This window comes from Schistocerca nitens, chromosome 11 (assembly GCF_023898315.1).
Source record: "Schistocerca nitens isolate TAMUIC-IGC-003100 chromosome 11, iqSchNite1.1, whole genome shotgun sequence".
In the NCBI taxonomy this organism is placed as follows: domain Eukaryota; kingdom Metazoa; phylum Arthropoda; class Insecta; order Orthoptera; family Acrididae; genus Schistocerca; species Schistocerca nitens.
This window is the reverse complement of record NC_064624.1, coordinates 12,656,569-12,679,273: the sequence shown is the minus strand read 5'-3', so window position 1 is coordinate 12,679,273 and position 22,705 is coordinate 12,656,569. Positions and strand designations below refer to the sequence as shown.

General features: G+C 42.9%; 1 protein-coding gene across 4 annotated transcripts in view; it reads right to left on the bottom strand.

The window, feature by feature from the left end:
• Window positions 1-637: 637 nt before the first annotated feature.
• The window catches only part of LOC126213082 (zinc finger protein OZF-like), a 123,060-nt gene continuing 100,992 nt past the window's right edge, over window positions 638-22,705 (bottom strand). For all 4 annotated transcript variants that reach the window (XM_049940670.1, XM_049940673.1, XM_049940672.1 and 1 more), the window contains 2 exons: window positions 8,527-8,564; window positions 638-2,068 (listed from right to left, as the gene is read on the bottom strand). In XM_049940670.1, coding sequence (XP_049796627.1) covers window positions 901-2,068; window positions 8,527-8,564 — 1,206 coding nt within the window. In that variant the 3' untranslated portion in view covers window positions 638-900. The remainder of the gene's footprint in view (window positions 2,069-8,526; window positions 8,565-22,705) is intronic.

The window sequence follows — 22,705 nt, the reverse complement described above, 5'->3', positions numbered from 1 at the left end:
TAATGAATCTCTTTTTTCAGGAACATCTTCCTTCCTATTGTGAGTATACATTTTTTACCCTGTCTTATTTGACCATGATAAGTTATTCTGCTGCTCAAACAGCAAAGCAAAACTCATCTACTATTTTAAGTGTCTCATCTCCTAATCTAATTCCCCCAGCATCACTCGATTTAATTCGATGACATGCCATTAGCTTTCCTTTAAATTTTGTTGATATACATCTGTGTTAAGGCACTATCCACTTTGTTCAACTGCCCTTGCAATTATTCTGTCATCTCTGACAGAATTACTGTGTCACTGGCGAGTCTTTAAGTCTTTATTTCTTCTCCCTGTACTTCAAATCCCTTTCAAAATTACTTCTCTGTTTCCTTTACTATTGAATAACATTGGTGATAGGCTACAACTGTCCATCTCACTCCTAGAGTACTGCCCGCCTTTCACATCCTTCGACTCTTGTAACTTTAGTCCGGTTTCTGTACAAGCTCTAAATAAATTTCGCTTCCCATATTTTACAAGTGCTACCTTCGTGAAGCTATATTTTTGAAAAACTGATGGCCAGCAAATCAGTCTTAAAGCTAGATGTTAAGGCCCTGAATAATTATTAAAATAAAACTCTATGAAGTTTGCACCAGGCGACTGCAAAAGATAAATGATCATTTTATTGTTCTCCCATTCTGCTTAGTTTATTATTTAACATAATAGGCACATATCAATAACATTCTCGGATACAGAACAAAAATCTGATTGCTCAGCCACAGTCGACAACACTGGGAAGTCACAAACTCCATTCGCCGGTGCAAAACGTGACAACATTGCCCCGAGAACAATTTAGAATACCTCGAGTCTCTTCGTAAACACACGTATTTGTTACTAGTGCCATTAGTGAAAGAGGAAGGGCTCTTACGAGATTTGCGCCTCTGGACCTTTCGCGTGCACCCGCCGGTGGCGTTTCACGTGACTCGACACGGCAAAGCACTTGCCGCATATGTCGCAGCTGTACGGCTTCTCACCCGTGTGCACCCTGCCGTGTGCATTGAGAGAGCTGAGGTAGCAAAACGTCGCTCCACAGAGTCCGCAGCTGTAAGGCCTCTCGCCGGAATGACTCTGCAAGTGTCTCTTCAGAGTGTTCAGTTCGGCAAACTGCCTCTCGCACAGATTGCAGCTGTAGGGCTTCTCGCCCGTATGCGTCAGTCTGTGCCTCTTGAGAGTCGCGGACCACATGAAGCTTTCGCCGCAGACGTCGCAGTCGTAAGGCCTCTCGTCCGTGTGCCTCCGCGTGTGCGCCTTCAGGCTGTTCGGCGCGGCGAAGGAGCTCCCGCAAATTTCGCAGCTGTACTTTTTCTTTCCGGTGTGGAGTTGCCTGTGCGTTTTGAGTTTGTCCAGAAGAGAGAAGGACAGCCCGCAAACGTCGCACCGGTACGGCGTCTCGCCCGTGTGCAGCCGCAGGTGCCTCTTCAGGCTGTCGGAGTGGCCGAAGGTCCTCCCGCAGATTTCGCAGCGGTGAGGCTTCTCGTCGGAGTGCGTAATTTTGTGGTTGTGCAGGTGAATCCACTGTACGAAAGCTTTGCCGCAAATTTCGCAGGCGTACGGCCTCTCCCCAGAGTGAGTCCGCGCGTGAATGTTCAGGCTCTGGGGCGTCGGGAAGGCCTTGCCGCACGTATCGCAGCTGTGAGGACGTTTTCGGGGCTTCCGTCCGTAGGGAGGCAGCTCGGATCTTCCGGAAGTCTGAAGAGCCCCCCGTAGCCCGTCCTCGTGAGCAGTCACGTGCCCGAGCAGAGACTCTGCGTCGTCGAACACCTCCCCGCACACTCTGCAGATGTGGTCCGGAGGTGGCACACCCGGTACGTGGGTGAACACGTGGAGTACGAGGCTGTGCTTTAACGTAAAAGCTGAAGAGCACGAACTACATTCAAAGTTTTGCCCGACACTCTGTCTCGCTGCAGTATTACAGTTGCTGTGAGGTGCGCTCTCGTGCATCCGGTACTGCGACAATTCCACATCGGTACCGACTTGTCCCGCCAGGGCAGGAATTGCTGTTTCTGTTGACGCAGTGGCGAAGAACCCAAATCTGTGGAGCACAATGTGAATGTATTAAACATGCATTATTTAAAAAAAATAAAAATAAAAACAGTATTACATCATATTGTACAACATGTACACTGAAATGTAACCACCGTAGTCACGTTATGACGTATTACACGATCTCAGCATTTAACGAAGAACCTGATACCTCAGCATACTTGGTTCCTGTATCTTGTCACTTCAGGATTTTAGCAATAACACACAATTTTGAACAGACAATTAACACTTTTGGTTAATAATTTGAGTATTTCGTTTTATTCTGACTTCAAATCTCAGTCCACGCATAATTTGCAATCTGTAATAATAAATGTAAAACAGAGTAGAGATGACTGCATGCAGTGAATAGCTGCTGTATATCTGAAAGCATTTAACAAACCTTAAGACAAATCGGAAATTTCTAAAAGCAAAACTGTATGTTATGTGAAATGATTAGATCTCAATGAATGTAACAAATATTGTTGAACCACTTGTCACGTATTATCCAATGAAAAATTGTTAATGTATAATAAATTTAATTTGTTTGCTATATTATGCAGTATTCATTTTTCATTATTTAGAGGAAGGTCTTTTATTTCATTTTAAAGTTTTACACTGTGCCACTCTGCATACATTATCACTGCACTAATTTAGCAGTTATGTTGGCTGTAAAGTGCACAGGCTTAATATGAAAACGTCATTTGAGCAGACTATAGCCTTTACGTTACTACAGACACACAAAACATTAATGAAAATTAATAATATGCTGCATAATTTGTGTATATGTTCAATAATTTTGTGTGTGTGTGTGTGTGTGTGTGTGTGAGAGAGAGAGAGAGAGAGAGAGAGAGAGAATAAAGGTGTGTACAAATCAAGAACATCTTCATCTGGAGATATAGCTACAGTTATAACGTCACTGTTCTACACAGTATTCTGAAACGGAGGAAAGAAAGGAGATTATGGTTTAAGGGTTTGTCAATGGTTACCTCATTAGAGACTGAATACAAATTCAAGCTGAAGTGGGATGGGAAAGGAAATCAGCAGAGTCCTTTTGAAAGGAACCGTGCCAACCAACATTCTGCTTTATTGATTTAAGGAATCCGTTGATGATCTAAATGTGGATGGCCAGGGAGGAATTGCAAATGCCCAGATGCCAAATGCACTGTCATCCTTGTCAGATACAGAATACCAAGATCTTAACACCTGATTCCAGACATACGACACCACAATCTCACCACTGGACCAGATGGTGAGTGTGTTGCAATTTCTACAGAGGGTAACTGGTCCAGTTGTTAAAAGTGTTCTATCAACCTCATCAAGCTTTCGACACCTAGGACCGGAATAAATTTTTTATAAATTCTGAAAGTAGCAGAGGTACAAAACTGTAAACTAAAGATTATCTACGACTTGTACAGAAACCAGACTGCACCTATAGGAGTCAAGAAACGTGAGAGGGAAGCAGAGGTTGAGAATGGAGTGAGACATGGTTGTACCCTCATCACAATGTTATTAAATCTGTACAGTGAGCTCGCAGTAAAGAAAATCGGAAGAAATTCGGAAAGGGAACAGAAGTTGAGGCAGAGAGTGTTAAAACTTTGAGGTTTGCAGATGACATTGTAATTCTGTCAGACAGCAGAGGACTTTGAAGAGCAGTTGAACAGCAAGGATACCGTATTCAAAAGATGGTTAATACATGATATTAAATAAAAGTAAAATCAGGATAGTGGAATGCAGGTGATGATTTGGAATTAAATTAGGAAATATGTGACTGTAAAAGTAGTATATGAGTTTTGCTATTTGGACAGTAAAGTAACTGATGATGGCCAAAAGTATACAGAATATAAAATGCAGATTGGCAGCAGCAAGAAAATCATTTCTGAAAAAGAGAAATGTGTCAAACCCGAATATAAATTAAGTGTTAGAAGTCTTTTACGGAGATAGTTGTCAGTACAAGAAAACAAAGGTGCAACATAGTGTAGTTGAATTAAATCACACAATGCTAGGGGAATTAGATAAGGAAATAAGGTGGTGAAAGTAGTAGACAGGTTTTTACTATTAGGAAACAAAGATAACTTACAATGATAGAAGTAGAGAGGATACGAATTTTAGACAAGCAGCAACAAGAAAAGCACTTCCAGTTTTTTTAATAAAATAAAAGCACAAAATTTTTGCATGTTTTATAGTCTTCATTTATTTAGTTAATCCATTTTCAGCTTACGTCACATTATAAATCATTGCAGAAGATGAAAAACATTTTTAAACACCTTTTTTGTGTTTCTTGTCTTTACTATTCTTCTTCTGTCCATAGTTTAGTTTAATCACTACTACAATTTTGATTAGTTTGTTCCACTTGGCAATGTGAAATGCTTTCCAGAGGTCTACAAATGCTACACAAATTTATTCTGTTGACCGTATAGCTACCCTCAGTTATACTGCGAAGGCACGGGAGTCGATCTATTGTTCCTCTGCCTTAAGGATTTTGTGGCCACTAAATGCCAAGGTTACCACGGCCTATGCCTTCTCAGAGGCCAAATTCACCTTCAGCTAAATTGGTTCACTTATGTTCTTAAAGTGTCTGTGTATTATTTTTGTTAATATTTTCGGAAGTGTGAGCTCAGATGCTGAATGTGCTGTGATTTTCACACGTGGCTGCTCTGTTCTTCTTTGGAATCGTTATCACAATATTTTTCTTAAAGTTTTTTGGGACGACACCAGTTTCGCGCAAGTTATTCCAGAAGAATGGTCATTATTGAGGGACACGACAGGAATGATCGCTAGAAGCACAAAGGTCCAGTAGACACGAGCCCTAAAGTGCATACCTTAAGAGTACGAGCAATTTTTTTCATCTTCGATATTGTGAAACAAATCTCTTGTACTGCACGCTCTTTGCTTTCCATATTTTGAGAGGTGGTAGTATGGACCAAAACAAGAGAAAAATGTTAAGTAAATATTGGGTTCTAAATGGCCCACCTTAAGAGCTATGAGTACATTTTTGAAGAGAAGAGATGTGCTTCAAAGTGGTGAAGATGAACAAGCACTCACAGCTCTTGAGGAACACATTTCAGGGCCCAGTGTTTACTACACCTTTTTGCTTTGAATGAACATTCAGACTGTCACATCCCTGAACATTCACCATTCCTCCTGGAACAGCCAGTATACCACTGACAGGTGGTTGCCTTGGTTCTGCATCTAATGCTTTAAGTATTCCACTGACAAACAAAAGTCAGCAAATGTCTGAACTTGGGCTTTGGAAGCGACCGGTTTGGTGCACAAATCGGGCTTCCTTGTTATCTTTTCCAACCAGTACTGAGTCTGGCTAGACTTCTGTGGTGGTTCCACATCAAACTGCTTCAGAACGATCCTCCCGGGTATTTGAGGTTTTCACTGGCTTCAGTGCTCAGTCACAAAGTCCAACAACATTGGTTCCTTTGTCCTATTTACATAAATTGCAATGACTGATATGCAATAAATTGATATGAGAGAGTTTTTTATTGAGAAACTACAGAACAGTGTTTAGAATTATTTACAATATTATATGTAACAAAAGTATTGAATTGATCTATAGAAGCATTTTGTTTGAAATGGACCCTCGAATGATACTTCAACTGAAGTAAACTATAATGAAGTATGTCACACCTTTAAAAATAATATCTACACGAAATGGAAGTTTTTGTGCAATATTATGCTTTTTGTGAAGATATTTTACACAGAATCTTTAACCAGCTTACTGACAAATATCAAGTTGCAAATGTTCTTCTCGTTTGGATGAAATGTGTGTGAAAATATCCTAAATTTACATATTAACCAGAGTTTACAACAGCAGTTGCGATCTTTAACAGTGTCGACATTAGACATAAGGTCTGCGGACAGTGTATCGACCGATAACATTGAGATTATATCGCGTAAAATTCACACGCGGTACTACAGGAATATTCCTTATTAACGGTATCAGATTGGTTTGTGTCCCTGATCTGAAAATATAGGACCTGCAGTATTAAATTTTCTCCACAAAAGATAAACGGTGTCGTGCTCGAGGGTTAAAAGCTTACATGCTCTAATTCAAATCAACATTTTCGGCTTGGGCACCAATGAGACAATTGACACAGAGCAATCTCGACGGTATTTGGGCCAGCTGAAGTGGCCGAGCGGTTCAAGGTGCTACAATCCGGAACTGCGCGACCGCTACGGTCGCAGGTTCGAATCCCGCCTCGGGCAGCGTAACGTTGCCCGTAATGCCTCTCCCGGGCTCGTAACCGTATCGGTCGGACCCTGGACTACCGAAAACCCACGGCCCGGTCAGACGAGTCCCAGTTTCAGCCGGTCAGATCTGACGGCGAGGTCGGAGTGTGGTGCAGACCCCACGAAGGCAGGGACTCGAGCTCTCGACGAGGCACCGAGCGAGCCGGTGTGGGCCGACCGAACAGACTGTCGACTGGAAACGGTCAGGATCGGCTACTCGGAGACCGTCTGCTGTCGTTCGCCGACTTCACGTTCACAAACAACGTCGAAATTTTTTAAGAACGACAATGCACCGTGTTACTGCGCCACATCTGTTCCCAATCGGTTTGAAGAATAATCTGGACAATAGGAGCGAATGAGCAGGCTACCCAGATTGCCCGATGGGAATCTCGTCAAAAGTTTACGGGGCATAATTGAAAGGTCAGTTTGCACACAAAATCTTGCACCGGCCATACTTTCATAATTACGGATGGCTGCAGAGGCACCACAGCTCCGTATTTCTGCAGGGGACTCCTAACAACCTGTCGAGTCCGTGCCCTGTCGAGCTGCTGCACTGTCCCAGCAAACGAACGTCGAACACAGTATTAGGAGGTACCCCACGACTTTTGTCACCTCGGTGTATGTATATGGAAAAAATATAACTAAAACGAGTGCTGACGGTTGACACACATGCTCTGATATATACTCTACTATGCGCAACTGCCACACTGTTCACACTGCATCATCTGCGAAGGACCTCAGACTGGCACGAACATTTTCTGTTTAGCCGTTTATATATTCTGAACAGTACTCTGGTGGATGCCCCCACATTTGGAACGATACAAAGAGTTCTGCTTGCCACGAAAATCTTCAATGCAGTCACACCAGTGTTTAGATATTCTGCACACCTGTAGTTTGTCTTCTAGGTGACAGAATGGATCTGTATCTAAAGCTGCATCCAAAGTGAAGTGTGCAACAAATTTCAGGCTATGTTTCTGGCAACCACTGCAAACTCGTGTTGGCAACACATCTGAAACACGGAAACAGCTATCCACGAGTGTGTCAGCCCGATGTTTTTGGCCAGCTTCTGCACCTTGCCACTGCACGGCAGAAGCATTCGTATGTGACTAGGTCACCTGTAGTTTGTACGCTTTTGCACTCGTTTACGCAGTCCGTCAGTACGATACTGAAAGGTACCGGACAAGGCCACACGGTTTGGAACTGCTGTCATCGTACGAGGCAGAGAAATGCTTGTGGAATGTCGGGAATTCCAGCTGTAAGAATGTAAACAGATGACAGGGGTCTTTGGAAAGAACTGCTGCTGTATTCAGGGCCAGCAGCAGCTGTATCGGAAAGCAGATCAGGTCGCTAATCGTTCGCGGCTTCAAAACCGGTCCTCCACGTACTTCAGGTATTATTTCAGACGTCGCTTACTTTGAAATGTGAAACAAATATGCATATCTCTGGCTTGAAACTGCAGCTGCCAAAATATTAAGAGTAACACTGTAATTGCTTTCCTGAAATTTGTGTCTTCTTTGTACCATACAATACTATCACAAAAGCCATAATTTGAAATTCAAAGGATGATATCCTAGTGAATTTACAAAAGGCTGCGTCATCTTCCACACTCGTCCCATTGAAAGTTATTGTCACCACTTCTTCTGCAGTATGTTTTTATCCACCAATGACTATTACACATTTCTCTTAATGTGTTTACGTTTTTGATACTCACAGTGCAGCACAACATATCGATACAGTTTTCTCATTATTAGACACAGGATAGCAGATGGTCCAGATACACTATGGGAAAGTAAGATGTGTGGACAGAAACCTTAGTGAGAGATAGTATTTGAAACTACATTAAAACAGGACGGGAAACACATTTACAACAAAAACGTTTCCTGTCAGGATGCAATTTAAAATGAGTCTAACAACAGGGTATCAATCTGAGCTCTGCCTTACACTGTCTTCAGTCTCTCTCTCTCTCTCTCTCTCTCTCTCTCTCTCTCTCTCTCTCTCTCTCACACACACACACACACACACACACACACACACACACACACACACACACACACACAAATGCTATTGTTTCTCATGGAAACTATATCAATCCTTACAAAGGCCTTCAGTCTCCAGAAAATATACACTTAATAATTCTAGAAAAAGATTTGCCTTACTGACTCCTTTTAACAACCGGCAACATATCACTTCAAAGTATTAAAAGTCTATTACCAAACTATTGAAACTTACCGTGTTCTGTCAAAATATATCTCTGCCGCTCCTGGTTCCTGGAACATTAGGAGAGACAATTACGTGTTGGTTGATTGGACAGCACAGAATGTACTTACTAGCAATACACCTCTGTCTGTTACAGACAGTGTCTCAACAACACATTAAAATTGATAAAAATATGCTCTTACATTTATATTCAGTCAGTGCTACCATCTCGTCCCATTCTTTTCTCCAAAAATTTCACTTTAGACATTTAATGGTCATCTAAAGCTTTCATACAATAATCATTCTGAAATCAGTGGCTCCCATTTAGTTTCATGAAAACTACAACATACACAGAAGGCATAACAACACCGACACAGCAAGATTTCAGCTATATACCATCACTTTTCCACACAGTCAACCACAGTCCATTATAAACCTTTGCCAACAGTGAAGCAGAGCCCACGACAGCCTGAGGCTACACACCATCTCACATCTCTGATGAAAGCATCCGGATCTGGAATATATCGGCCACAAATTCAGGATTTCATAGGAACATAGAGGTGGAAATCTGGGCCGAACAACAACTGTATGATGCTTCTTTTTCTTATCTGTCATACTTACTGTGCTGCATCAGATTAAGTAAAATCTTGCAAGAAATTTTAAAGAGTTTTAAATACAAAATCAAAAAGTGGTAATGCAGGAATAGGTTTAATAATGAATAAAAAAATAGCTACTACAAACAGCACAGTGAACGTATTATTGTGGCCAAGATAGACACGAAGACCACGCCTACTACAGTAGTACAAGTTTATATGCCAAATAGCTCTGCAGATGACAAAGAAATTGAAGAAATGTATGATGAAATAAAAGAAATTATTCAGATAGTGAAGGGAGATGAAAATTTAATAGCCATGGGTGACTGGAATTCGGTAGCAGGAAAAGGGAGAGAAGGTAACGTGGTAGGTGAATATGGACTGGGGCTAAGAAATGAAAGAGGAAGCCGCCTGGTGGAATTTTGCACAGAGTATAACATAATCATAGCTCAGACCTCACGAAATCGTGGATCCGAGTTATCGACAACCACTGTGCAAGCTGGTGGAGGTGTCATAATGGTGTCAGCTTTGTTTACATGGAATGGACTGGGTCCTCTGGTCAAACTGAACTGATCATTGACTGGAAATGGTTACTTTTGGCAACTTAAGAGACCATTTACAGCCATTAATGGACTTCACGTTCCCAAACAATGATAGAATTTTTACAGCTGACAATGTACCATGTCACTGGACCACAACTGTTTGTGAGTCATTTGAAGAACATTCGGAACAATTCAAGAGAATGATGTGGCCACCCAGATTGCCCTACACGAATCCCACTGAAATTTTATGAGACATAATCGAGTTCGTGCACAGCATCCTGCACTAGCAACACTTTCACAATTATGCATGGCTGTAGATGCACAATGGCTCAATATTACTGCAGGGGACTTCTAACGACTTGTCGAATCCACGCCATGTCGAGTTGCTCCACTGTGTCAGGAAAAAGGAGGTCCGGCACGGTATATAGTCCCACGATTTGTCACCTCAGTGCAAAAGGCTAGTGTAAAACTAGATACACCTATTTAATGCAAAACATTATAATATGTCAGAAGTATTGTAAAGTATCACAATTTCTGTTCATATTTTCCCATTAGCCAGTTAAAACTGTCAAACTTAAAAGTGTTTCACAACATAATTGTTTTACGTAACAACAGGATAACGTCAGATCAGCTCGAAAGCATATATGATAAAATAATGAAAAAATAAGTATCCTCAAGTATATGGTTTCTGTTTGAGGCCCCGTGATAATGTTAACAGTAAAAATAATAATGGCACTGAGAGCTAAATTAAAGTTAGCTGCAACTAATTGCCGACAGACTGAATTATGTTAAATTTTACTTTTGGCAAAAGTCTGTTTAAGTCAAACTTATCTCTTTATTCTGTAAAGTGCAATGTTCACAAAAACATTTGTGAACTCAAATTTTTAATCGTAAGTTTATTTATGTTAATATTTTAATAAAGACAACATTATGAAAAGGATAGACTGCTACTCACCATATAGTGAAGCTGTTGAGTCACAGACAGCCACAACAAAAAGACTCATAAACAAGAAAGCTCTCATTCGAAAGGCCTTCTTCTGAAGTAGACAAAACACACACACACACACACACACACACACACACACACACACAAACTTTTACACATTTCCAGAATGAGGTTTTCACTCTGCAACGGAGTGTGCGCTGATATGAAACTTCCTGGCAGATTAAAACTGTGTGCCCGACTGAGACTCGAACTCGGGACTTTTGCCTTTCGCGGGCAAGTGCTCTACCAACTGGGCTACCGAATCACGACTCACGCCCGGTCCTCACAGCTTTACTTCTGCCAGTATCTCGCCTCCTACCTTCCAAACTTTACAGAAGCTCTCCTGCGAACCATATGTACACGTATGACCACTACCACTGGCTGCAGAGACCCGACTGCAAGCAGCTGTGCACGATGGGAGCAACAGTCTGGGTGGTGGGCAGGGGGAGATATAGCAGGGTTGAGGTGGGGACGGTAAAGTGCTGCTTTTGGGGCATACAGGGATGAAGTGGGGAGAGGTTACAGCAGCTAGGTGCACACTAGAGACGGGCAGTCCACTCCTGAATTTATTTGACGAGCCAAATCTTTCTAAAGAGTGGATGAAAAAGTGAACAGTAGCTCATCCGATTTCAAAATGCGTCTCCGGTGGCCGTAATGAGTGGGATGAAAACTCTGCTCTATATTGAAAAAGATTTCGGGCTTGCAGCCGGTCTCGGAGATTTCGCAGTGCAGTCCTTTCTGTGGAGGTAATGTTACTGTGTCGAGGAGGAGCCTTCAGTAGAGCACGGCAAGTTTCCCTCCTTACTTCCTCTGCAGTTTCCACAGGAAGGCGCCGTACGGCTTCTTCGACACCACTCGCAAAACTTAAAAGCGTACGTAACTTGGCCGATTTCATCAACAGATTTGGGGCTCTCTGCCTAAGTACTTCTGATCTTTTAGTTAGTTTTGACGTGGTGTCTCTTTTTACAAAGGTACCTCTTGCAGACTCCTTGGCACCGATTGGCAATAAGTTTCAGGTGGGAATCACTGCTTTGTTTCAGCATGTTCTCTCCTCAACATATTTTATGTTCAACCGAGAATATTTTGAACAGATTGACGGCGTAGTCACTAGTAGCACCTTGTCTCCCTCGGAGGCCAACCTTTTTATGGAGGATTTTGAGGAGAGAGCACTCGAATCAGCAGCCCTCCAACCAACTGTTTTTTGGAGGTACGTAGATGACACTTTCGTAGTGTGGCCTCGTGGAGAAGAAAAGTTAATGGCGTTTTTAGTCACCTCAACTCCATTCGTGAGAACATTTGGTTTACCGTGGAATTAGAGAAAAATGGTTGCCTCCCTTTTTTGGGTGTGCCAGTTAGACGGAAGAGTGACGGCTCTCTGGGGCATTCGGTTTATCGTAAGCCCACACGTACCGATTTGTATTTAAATTCGTCCAGCTGCCATCACCCGTCGCAAACAGTGAGTGTACTTAAAACACTTTTACACCGAGCTCATTTAGTGTCAGATGCAGATAGTTTGCCTGAAGAGCTTGCCCATCTGAAGAGGGTTTTCAAAGAGAATGGATATTCTACCCGGCAAATTAGCAAGGCACTTGCAATTAAGCCAAAGCAACAGGGAGTGGAGAAAGAAGAGAGCACATCTACTAAATCTTTAGCTTTTCTTCCGTTTGTTGGCAACATTTCCTTCAAAATTGCAAGAATCCTCCCAAGTGAAAGTAATTTTCCATCCACCGTCGAAGATTTCCGACCTGCCGGGATCAGTGAAAGACGATCTGGTATCGCGGAAGGCGGGAATTTATAAAATACCTTGACAGTGTGGCATGTCGTATATAGGACAAACATTGCGAACAGTAGAAGAACGTCGCACTGAATATCAGCGCTGTACTCACCTTTTGCAACCTAGCAAGTCTGCAATTGCTGAGCACTGCACTTCCACTGGACACTCAATGGAGTATGACAAGACAACAATTTTGACGACAGCAACATCCTTTTGGGACTCCATCATAAAAGACTCAGTGGAAATTCGCATGACAGACAATCTTATCAACCGTGACAATGGCTACCAGCTAGATAATGCAGGGAACCCCGTCATCTCTAAGATGTGCTCCAGACGAAGACGTCAGAGTACTCTGATGGCCGCGGCAGTTGACAACGCCGAAGACAGACGAGTTCTGCAGTTCCACCAGCGAGGGCGCTGCTGGCGGGTGGTGTGGTTCGTCTCTGCATACGATTTTGACGCACGCGCAGAATACTCGCCGCACACTATATATTACGGAATGGAGGGCATCTTCGTCAGTCTCGGATGGCTCACCTGAGGAAGGCTGGCAGTTGTCCATTCGAAATATCGTGGATGGAAGCTAACAACGACCGGCTGCAAGCCCAAAATCTTTTTGAATATTCAGTTTGCTGGGAAATTTTAAATTTCAACTCTGCTCTAGGCTGCTGCAGCAGTGCCCCACCCCACATCAGTAGGAAAACATTTCCCGAGCTATAAAATACGTGTTACAGACCGTGTGCGCGTGCGGAGTGCGTACCTTATTAGTACGTGAAGCTTTTCTCGTCAACGAAAGCAGAAAATAAAGAAAGCTCCTTTTTCTTCTTCAATTTATCGGCTGTCGGCTAGTACCCATTCAACCGTCTCAACAGTAATACTGATTAGGACAATACGAAAATAAGCACAACGCAGCATTCAGTCTGCGAGTGGACAAAAAATCTTCGACCCGACCCGGAATTCAACCCGGGACCCTCCGCTTCACATTTCGCCGTGCCGACCGCACGGCTACCGAGGCAGACGGCAGGAATGTGCTTCAGAATGATACATTGAGCCAGAAAACACTTATGGCATCACGTTTCCACTCTCAATTTGAAAAGAATATCTCAAATTTCAGAAACTCAATAAATGCTTACATACTTTTGAGTGAGTTGTTACTTCTTACACTTTGACTCGGCATTGCACTCGAATGTGTTGCCAGTGATTATAAAAGCTCCCCTCCCGACAGCTCGGGCCCCCCACCACTCTCACTGACCGGACCCTAGGCAGCCTCACTAGCTCACTGCTCCCCACACCAGTCTCAGAAATCACACTGCAAGGTAGCTCTCTAGCTCACTACTCCCTACCACTCTTACGGATCAGATCGAGAGCTAGCTCACTGCTTCCTGCCGAGGCAACTAGCTCTCGCGGACGAGATCGCACTGAGCGGACCGCACGGCGTCACTACGTTCTCTGCGCTCTCGGCACAGTGAAACAGCTTGCTACTCGCCAACTCGACTGAACACTCCTCCGTCCGAGTTCAGCTCTACACTCTTTGTATCGTTGTTTCATTTGTTCTAGTCGTCATCGCCTTCTGTTGTTGCTCGTCTGTTCTCTTATTGTGTGAGTGTTATTGTTATGGGTACTATTATGTCTTCTTCAACATCTGTTGCGTTTATAATAGCTGTTGTTGACGTGTTGGTAGTCTTTAGGTGGACAGGATACTAAATACACTCCTGGAAATTGAAATAAGAACACCGTGAATTCATTGTCCCAGGAAGGGGAAACTTTATTGACACATTCCTGGGGTCAGATACATCACATGATCACACTGACAGAACCACAGGCACATAGACACAGGCAACAGAGCATGCACAATGTCGGCACTAGTACAGTGTATATCCACCTTTCGCAGCAATGCAGGCTGCTACTCTCCCATGGAGACGATCGTAGAGATGCTGGATGTAGTCCTGTGGAACGGCTTGCCATGCCATTTCCACCTGGCGCCTCAGTTGGACCAGCGTTCGTGCTGGACGTGCAGACCGCGTGAGACGACGCTTCATCCAGTCCCAAACATGCTCAATGGGGGACAGATCCGGAGATCTTGCTGGCCAGGGTAGTTGACTTACACCTTCTAGAGCACGTTGGGTGGCACGGGATACATGCGGACGTGCATTGTCCTGTTGGAACAGCACGTTCACTTGCCGGTCTAGGAATGGTAGAACGACGGGTTCGATGACGGTTTGGATGTACCGTGCACTATTCAGTGTCCCCTCGACGATCACCAGTGGTGTACGGCCAGTGTAGGAGATCGCTCCCCACACCATGATGCCGGGTGTTGGCCCTGTGTGCCTCGGTCGTATGCAGTCCTGATTGTGGCGCTCACCTGCACGGCGCCAAACACGCATACGACCATCATTGGCACCAAGGCAGAAGCGACTCTCATCGCTGAAGACGACACGTCTCCATTCGTCCCTCCATTCACGCCTGTCGCGACACCACTGGAGGCGGGCTGCACGATGTTGGGGCGTGAGCGAAAGACGGCCTAACGGTGTGCGGGACCGTAGCCCAGCTTCGTGGAGACGGTTGCGAATGGTCCTCGCCGATACCCCAGGAGCAACAGTGTCCCTAATTTGCTGGGAAGTGGCGGTGCGGTCCCCTACGGCACTGCGTAGGATCCTACGGTCTTGGCGTGCATCCGTGCGTCGCTGCGGTCCGGTCCCAGGTCGACGGGCACGTGCACCTTCCGCCGACCACTGGCGACAACATCGATGTACTGTGGAGACCTCACGCCCCACGTGTTGAGCAATTCGGCGGTACGTCCACCCGGCCTCCCGCATGCCGACTATACGCCCTCACTCAAAGTCCGTCAACTGCACATACGGTTCACGTCCACGCTGTCGTGGCATGCTACCAGTGTTAAAGACTGCGATGGTGCTCCGTATGCCACGGCAAACTGGCTGACACTGACGGCAGCGGTGCACAAATGCTGCGCAGCTAGCGCCATTCGACGGCCAACACCGCGGTTCCTGGTGTGTCCGCTGTGCCGTGCGTGTGATCATTGCTTGTACAGCCCTCTCGCAGTGTCCGGAGCAAGTATGGTGGGTCTGACACACCGGTGTCAATGTGTTCTTTTTTCCATTTCCAGGAGTGTATAATGGTGCACATAACACACAATTATTTTAACATACACGATAGTCTGTGTCCATCTCAGGAGAAATGGTCAATATTAACAGATACGAGAGGAACGGTCATTTGAAGCAAAAAATTAAATATGGACATATGCTCTATTCCAAATGGTTTCTGAGAGGGAACGTATTTACAGTTATTTTTGTATGTTTTCCTCGAATAACACAAAAACCATGCACTATAGCGAAAACTTATTGCAATACAAAATTAAACTAAATAAAATTTCCTTTAAAGAGGTCCTATTCATTTTTCCTCAAGGACTTACAGACTGCACGAAAAGAGCGAGAGAAGGCAGAAAATCTTGCGCAAAGTGCACGTGTCGAAGTGTAGGTATGCCAGTTGGCGGTAGTTTCCCCGACTTGACAGACCACGTGTCCTACGAGGTGTGTTTTTTAAGTAAGTACTGATTTGAAATTAAAAAAAGACGTGATAAGATATCTTGATAATTTTATTTTTACATGAAAGCCTGTACCTTAATCTATTTTTCTACATAATTTCCATCACTATTGAGACACTTGTCATGACGTTGTACCAGTTTTTGAATACCCTCCTCATAGAAGTCTGCCGCCTGACTTGTTAACCACTGCATCCCCACTGTTTTGACTTCATCATTGTCTTGAAGACGCTGAGCGCCCTGGTGCTGCTTCAAGTTTGGGAACAGATGGTAGTCACTGGGTGCAAGATCGGGGCTGTACGGAGCACGATCTCGAGTGATGAGATCTTTGGTCTGATTCACCGCATGCGGACGGGCATTGTCTTGCAGCAAAACGATGCCCTTGCTCAACTTCCACGGACTGTTGCTTTGATTCTGGTGTGACGTAGGCTACCCGTGTTTCATCGCTCGTAACATTTTGGCTTAAGAAATCATCACCGCCATTGTGGTACCACTCAAGGAAAGTCAATGCACTGTCTAGACGTTTGGTTTTGTGCACATCCGTCAACATTTTCGGTACCCAACATGTGCACAATTTTCGGTAATTCAAGTGCTCGGTCAGAATGACAAATAAAACACTACGAGAAACATTAGGAAAGTCATCCCACAAGGAGGAAATCATAAAGCATCTGGTTTCTCTCACCTTATTGTCCACTTCCTCCACCAAACTTTCATTAATGACCGAAGGACGCCCTCTCCGTCGTTCATCATGCACATCTTTAAATCTTTAAATGCTCTCCCCCACTTTCTTACCATTCCATCACTCACAATGTTTTCTCCATAAACTTCACAGATCTCACGATGAATATCGATTGCTTTTAGGCCTTTAGCATTAATAAATCTTATAACAGCCCGTACTTCACACTCGGCAGGAGTCACAATTATCGGAGGCATCTTAAACACTCAGTACACAATGTAAACAAGGAAGAATCAGACTGTACTGGCCTCAGCGCATAGATTAAGGTACAGGCTTTCATGTAAAAATAAAATTATTGAGCTATCTTAGCACGCCTTTTTTTAAATTTCAAAATGGTACTTATTTTAAAAAACACGCCTCGTCTATCAAATTATTCATCTCCACTTCGTCTTCAATACTATGGTATGTTGTAAACAATGACAATGTACTGAACAATAAAGAAAATAAGTCACAATATTAATTAAATATGTTCTGTCTCAGAAACTATTCAGAATAGTGCATATGTCCACACCAAGTTTTTTGCTTCAAATTATCGTTCCCCTCATATCCCTCAATATTGACCATTCATCCTAGGACAACTTGTATATTATGTTAACTTTTTATTTATTCATTTAATGTGAACATATTAATGCCATCCTGAGTTCTCTTACATTAGATTAGAGTTTTATATGTCATTGCAAAACTTATTGAAATCACAGTTTCTTAAAAAATCATAATATTTTTAATATGACATCTCTTCTTCTTCTCTCCGCATGTGTTAGGCATTTGCCTGTTACACCCTATTGGTTGAAATTGTTGGTTTTCCTCATTTTTCCTAAATATCCTCTGCCCACTCTGTAATAATTATCACCAGTTTTGGTAATCTGTCATCTTCCATTCTCGTGACGTAATCCTTCCAGTTGTTTCCGTACTCTTTAATCGGCTCATTTAAGTTTTTCACTGTCACTTCTTTTGTGATGTCTACAGTCACTCTCCTGTCTGACAGAACATGTCCAGCTACTCTTCTTAGCAATCGGATCTCCAGGGCTTATATTCTGATGCGAACAAGTGTTTCTGCTGTGTCGTCCAGGCAAGAGCTTCGAGGTCTAGGGAGCAGAAGTTATTACGAGGATCGACAATAAGTTCGAACGTTTGGACTCCGACTCCGTCCTGTGCAGTAAATGCTGAGCTGAAAGATCTTTTGACAGGATTGTCAGCTCGAGAAAGAATTTTTCGTGACTAACATCATTTACTTCCACAAAATAATGCTTTATTTACTGTTCGATGAAGGTACTGGTTGTGCTCCTCGGTTGGGGCAATGGGATCCGCTGCAGCTTCTTCTCTGCCTTCTCTTAAGTGTCTCCACGATTCGTGAACTGTTGTAGCTCTTTCGGTAGCTAAGGTGCAGGTTTTTCCTTTAGGTTTCCTGTCTGTAACAGAGTTAGTTTGGTAGTAAATCCACTGAGTTGGCCGTTCAAACCTAGGAATGGTATAGAAGTCATCTCCCAAATTATCTCTTGTGCCTCCACTGCAAGTTCAGGTACACTGCTACACTTAGTCTCTGTATTTTGGAACTGTTTATTCTATAAATATTTTAGAGAGTAAGTCACGAATATGATGTTGTGAGCTGATATTCCAGGTACGAATTTCTTTGCTCGTGGATTTCACACCAAGTATATGTATGGGGTTTGAACTATAGGCTGCATTATGGTAGATGCAAAATGGAATACTCTTACATTTGAAGAAGAAACTACACACTTGAATTTCACAGTGAAGGGGCAGAATATTTATGTTAATGTTCCTAGCATCATTTGTATGCTCCCGAGTCAAATCGAATTTTGAAAGGTCAGGTTTGAAACAGGCTATCCCACCTATTTTTAGATGTCTGTAGGGGACACACATTAGACAAATTTTCTTAAGGGACTTGATATTTACGATCACATATTTGACTTGTTTATCTTCATTACTTACGGACGCGAGTAGCACGGTCGGTAATAAGTCAAAGTGTTCGTATTTCACAACTCCACCTGCTCATCTGTTTCTCCTGTGGTGTCTTAGGACAGTGGAGTCTGTGTTTAGGGAACTGGAAAGCATGCTTGGCTTGAGCCAGGTGCCCACATTGATTAGAAGAAAGACACAGATGGTGATTTTCTAAAATATATGGTGATGTTCGTCGAAATGAGTTGAAAGTGATGGCCAACTATGTTTTACAGTAACAATAGACACAGTGGTAGAACTAGCGGCTGCACGAGTAGAGACACTCGTAGCTCCTAAAACACAGGCTTTAGAGTTCACTTGCACTGCTTTTTCCGGCCTTCATCCACACCATTATCCTGCCATCTCTTGTTCACACACTATGTAGCCGAAATTTGGGAATCACATTATTCAAAATATGTATCTCCCAGCAGTGAAATCCTCGCATATTATCAGTCTGGTCTTCGAGGGTTTCTTAATCACTATGACTGTTTCAGACATTTTCGTATTGTATTGCTGCCACGGTTGAGGAGTACCTTTGCTAGCGGCTGCATTTGCAGAGTCGAGTACGGGATACACAGCTGCTATGTCGTGTTGCAGGCAGCTCTGGATGGGAAACACATTATTATGGAAGTTCAAGTGTGGCTGTAAGTACTATTATCGTGAAGTAATGAGATATGGAAGTGGATTCAGTTAAAAGTGCATAAGGAAGTAATTAAGTACGGGCAGTGCCACCGATAACATATTTTGAGTATCCACCCGTTTGCGTGTCGTGCCGTAAAACGTCAACCGTCTGCATCGTGTTTGGCCTACCAGAATAAAACTAAAGTGAATCAGTAAAATATTTTACCATAAAGGAGAGTAATCAAATTCCAGTGTCTCGTAGTGAGCGTAAGAACACGCGTTCGGTCATCGCGTTTCCGCACCGTCAACGAACAGCCGCGTCGTGACTGTTACGTGCGTGCTCGTACAAGTGAGAACTGTGAACAGTAAATTAATTTTGTGAACAGTGTTATATTATTACAAGTGTCAAGGAGGACTGGTACCACATATCTGTGTGTACGTGACGAGCGTAAGAACTCTCATTCCACCATTCGGCTTCTGCATCGTCAACTATCGACCACGTCGAGTCAGTTACGTGTACGCTCGTCCAAGTGATAATTGTTGACAGATAATCATCATCATTGCCTGTGTATCTATCGCCGACGTTCGGCCAGAGTAAGGCTGAAATACTTGTGACAGCTCGAAGTACAGTAGTGACATACATTAACATCATCAACAATACTGTACAATAATAAGGGAATGATAATTATGACCTTTCATCAAATTAAAGAATGTTATTGGCATCAACACTTACAACTTAGCGTGTAAACAGTGCAACCTGTGATTTTCTTATCGTCTCAGAATATAATTGTTCATACCAGACATAGGGCAGTGTTGTGTTTAGTGTTGAGTGGCTCCCCTAAACCCATTTGCATATTTATATACATAATTTCAGGCAAGCCAGCAGCAGCGTGGAGAAGAAATAATATGACCGCTGTGGGAGTACCAGGTACGTGGCATAGACAGGGCACATGGTCAAAGCGAGAACGGTTTAATGCTTCCCCACCAGTTCAACCCCGGACGTGTTACAGTATATGCTACAAACTTCACGACTGTGGGTCTAGGTTTCACAGATCACAAGGTTCCACATCCCAATCTATAACTTCTGATTAGAGAATGTGCTGCATGCATATTTGTTCTCCCTTTAAGCTTTTAAAATGCCTATGTTAATAGTAAATACTTTAATTTTATCAGTGTGCTTTTCAGTGCTGCACAACAATATGTTGTCCACATTGCCCTCATATAGAAAAATTATGAGCAATATGAGCAATATATGGCACCATTTTACCAAACTGAAAGAAAAAGGAAAATTCCGCAACTGTCAGCAGATTATTCCCATGGTGCCTGGCTCATGATCACCACCACCACCTTCAGAGATGTCTGAAATCAAAGCAGCCTACAGTACCTCTCAAATGACGTGGGTCAGGAAGCCTATCGTAATCAGCATAAATGAATGCAGAATTTTGAGAAATCATTTCTTGTGCACCGTCCCCACTGATATCTGCTTCCACCACAGGTGAAGGTATCCTCCCAGAAATGCAAACTGAGTCTCAAGCTGCATCCAGCCGACCAGTGTCGTCAGGTTCTGGGCCGAGTCCTGGTTTATTTCCTTTCGTGATGCCCTCACCCTCAACTGTGTTTCATTTGCAACAATCAATATGTAATTTTTTTAGTATTATAAAGCTGCTCTCATTAAATAAAAGTATGGCATTAAATGTACAGCTTTTAAAAATGACTTGCAGAGAATACCATTGCTTCTCTATGATTGAAGAGACAGAATTTAATATGTGCTTTACCCAAATTATAATTGACAAAAACATTGTCACACCCTTCAGTGCCCAGTTTGCATCACAAGTTATTTGATAAAATTAAAAATGCAAAGGCAGTCTGCCTTTCGTCTGATGCGTGGATGAGTGTAAATAACATTAGTTTCTACGCACTCATGTGCATATTTCATAGATGAGAAGAGTGAACTAAAGTCACAGGCACACTGCAGAAAACATCTCAAACTGGGTACAGTCCTGCAATATCAATTTTAAAATAACTTCCACAATAATAGAAAAAGTGTCAAATATGCAATTAACTGCCACACTTCTGAGACTTCCACATATCCCACACTCCGCACATTCTTTAAGCCTCACTGCACAACACGCAAATTCTGAAGTCTGTACAGAAAACTGTTGATAAGGTCAAATGAGTTTTCATGTTTCTTAAGGAGAGAAACTTTGCTTTGAAGCAAACTTGCTGCAATGCAAGAAAATTTAAAAGAATAGTGACAAACTGAAACAATACGTCCCAACCCGATGGGACTCTACTTGTGAAATGTTGCTAAGATTTACTTTAAATAAATATCTCAGTTTCTTCACTCACTATTTTAGGTGGAAAATTAATCACAGACTGGGAGGAAATGCAACAGGATTTACAGATTTTGAAAGTTTTCACCGAGGTAAGCAAAGGAGTGTCCTCAGAGAAAACAGCCTCACTTTTAAGAAAGAAAATCGTGCCAAGATTAACGGGACTAAAATTTAAAACAGTTGTTGTTGTTGTTGTTGTCTTCAGTCCTGAGACTGGTTTAATGCAGCTCTCCATGCTACTCTATCCTGTGCAAGCCTCTTCATCTCCCAGTACCTACTGCAGCCTACATCCTTCTGAATCTGCTTAGTGTATTCATCTCTTGGTCTCCCTCTACGATTTCTACCCTCCATGCTGCGCTCCAATACTACACTGGTGATCCCTTGATGCCTCACAACATGTCCTACCAACCGATCCCTTCTTCTAGTCAAGTTGTGCCACAAATTTCTCTTCTCTCCAATTCTATTCAATACCTCCTCATTAGTTATGTGATCTAACCATCTAATCTTCAGCATTCTTCTGTAGCACCATATTTCGAAAGCTTCTATTCTCTTCTTCTCCAGACTATCTATCGTCCACGTTTCACTTCCATACATGGCTGCACTCCATACAAATACTTTCAGAAACAACTTCCTGACATTTAAATCTATATTCGATGTTAAAAAATTTTTCTTCTTCAGAAACGCTTTCCTTGCCATTGCCAGTCTACATTTTATATCCTCCCTACTTCGACCATCGTCAGTTATTTTCCTCCCCAAATAGCAAAACTCCTTTACTACTTTAAGTGTCTCATTCCCTAATCTAATTCCCTCAGCATCGCCCGACTTAATTGGACTACATTCCATTATACTCATTTTGCTTTGTTGATCTTCATCTTATACCCTCCTTTCAAGACAGTGTCCATTCTGTTCAACTGCTCTTCCAAGTCCTTTGCTGTCTCTGACAGAATTACGATGTCATCGGCGTACCTCAAAGTTTTTATTTCTTCTCCATGGACTTTAATACCTACTCTGAACTTTTCTTTTGTTTCCTTTACTGCTTGCTCAATATACGGATTGAATAACATCGGGAAGAGGCTACAACCCTGTCTCACTCCCTTCCCAACCACTGCTTCCCTT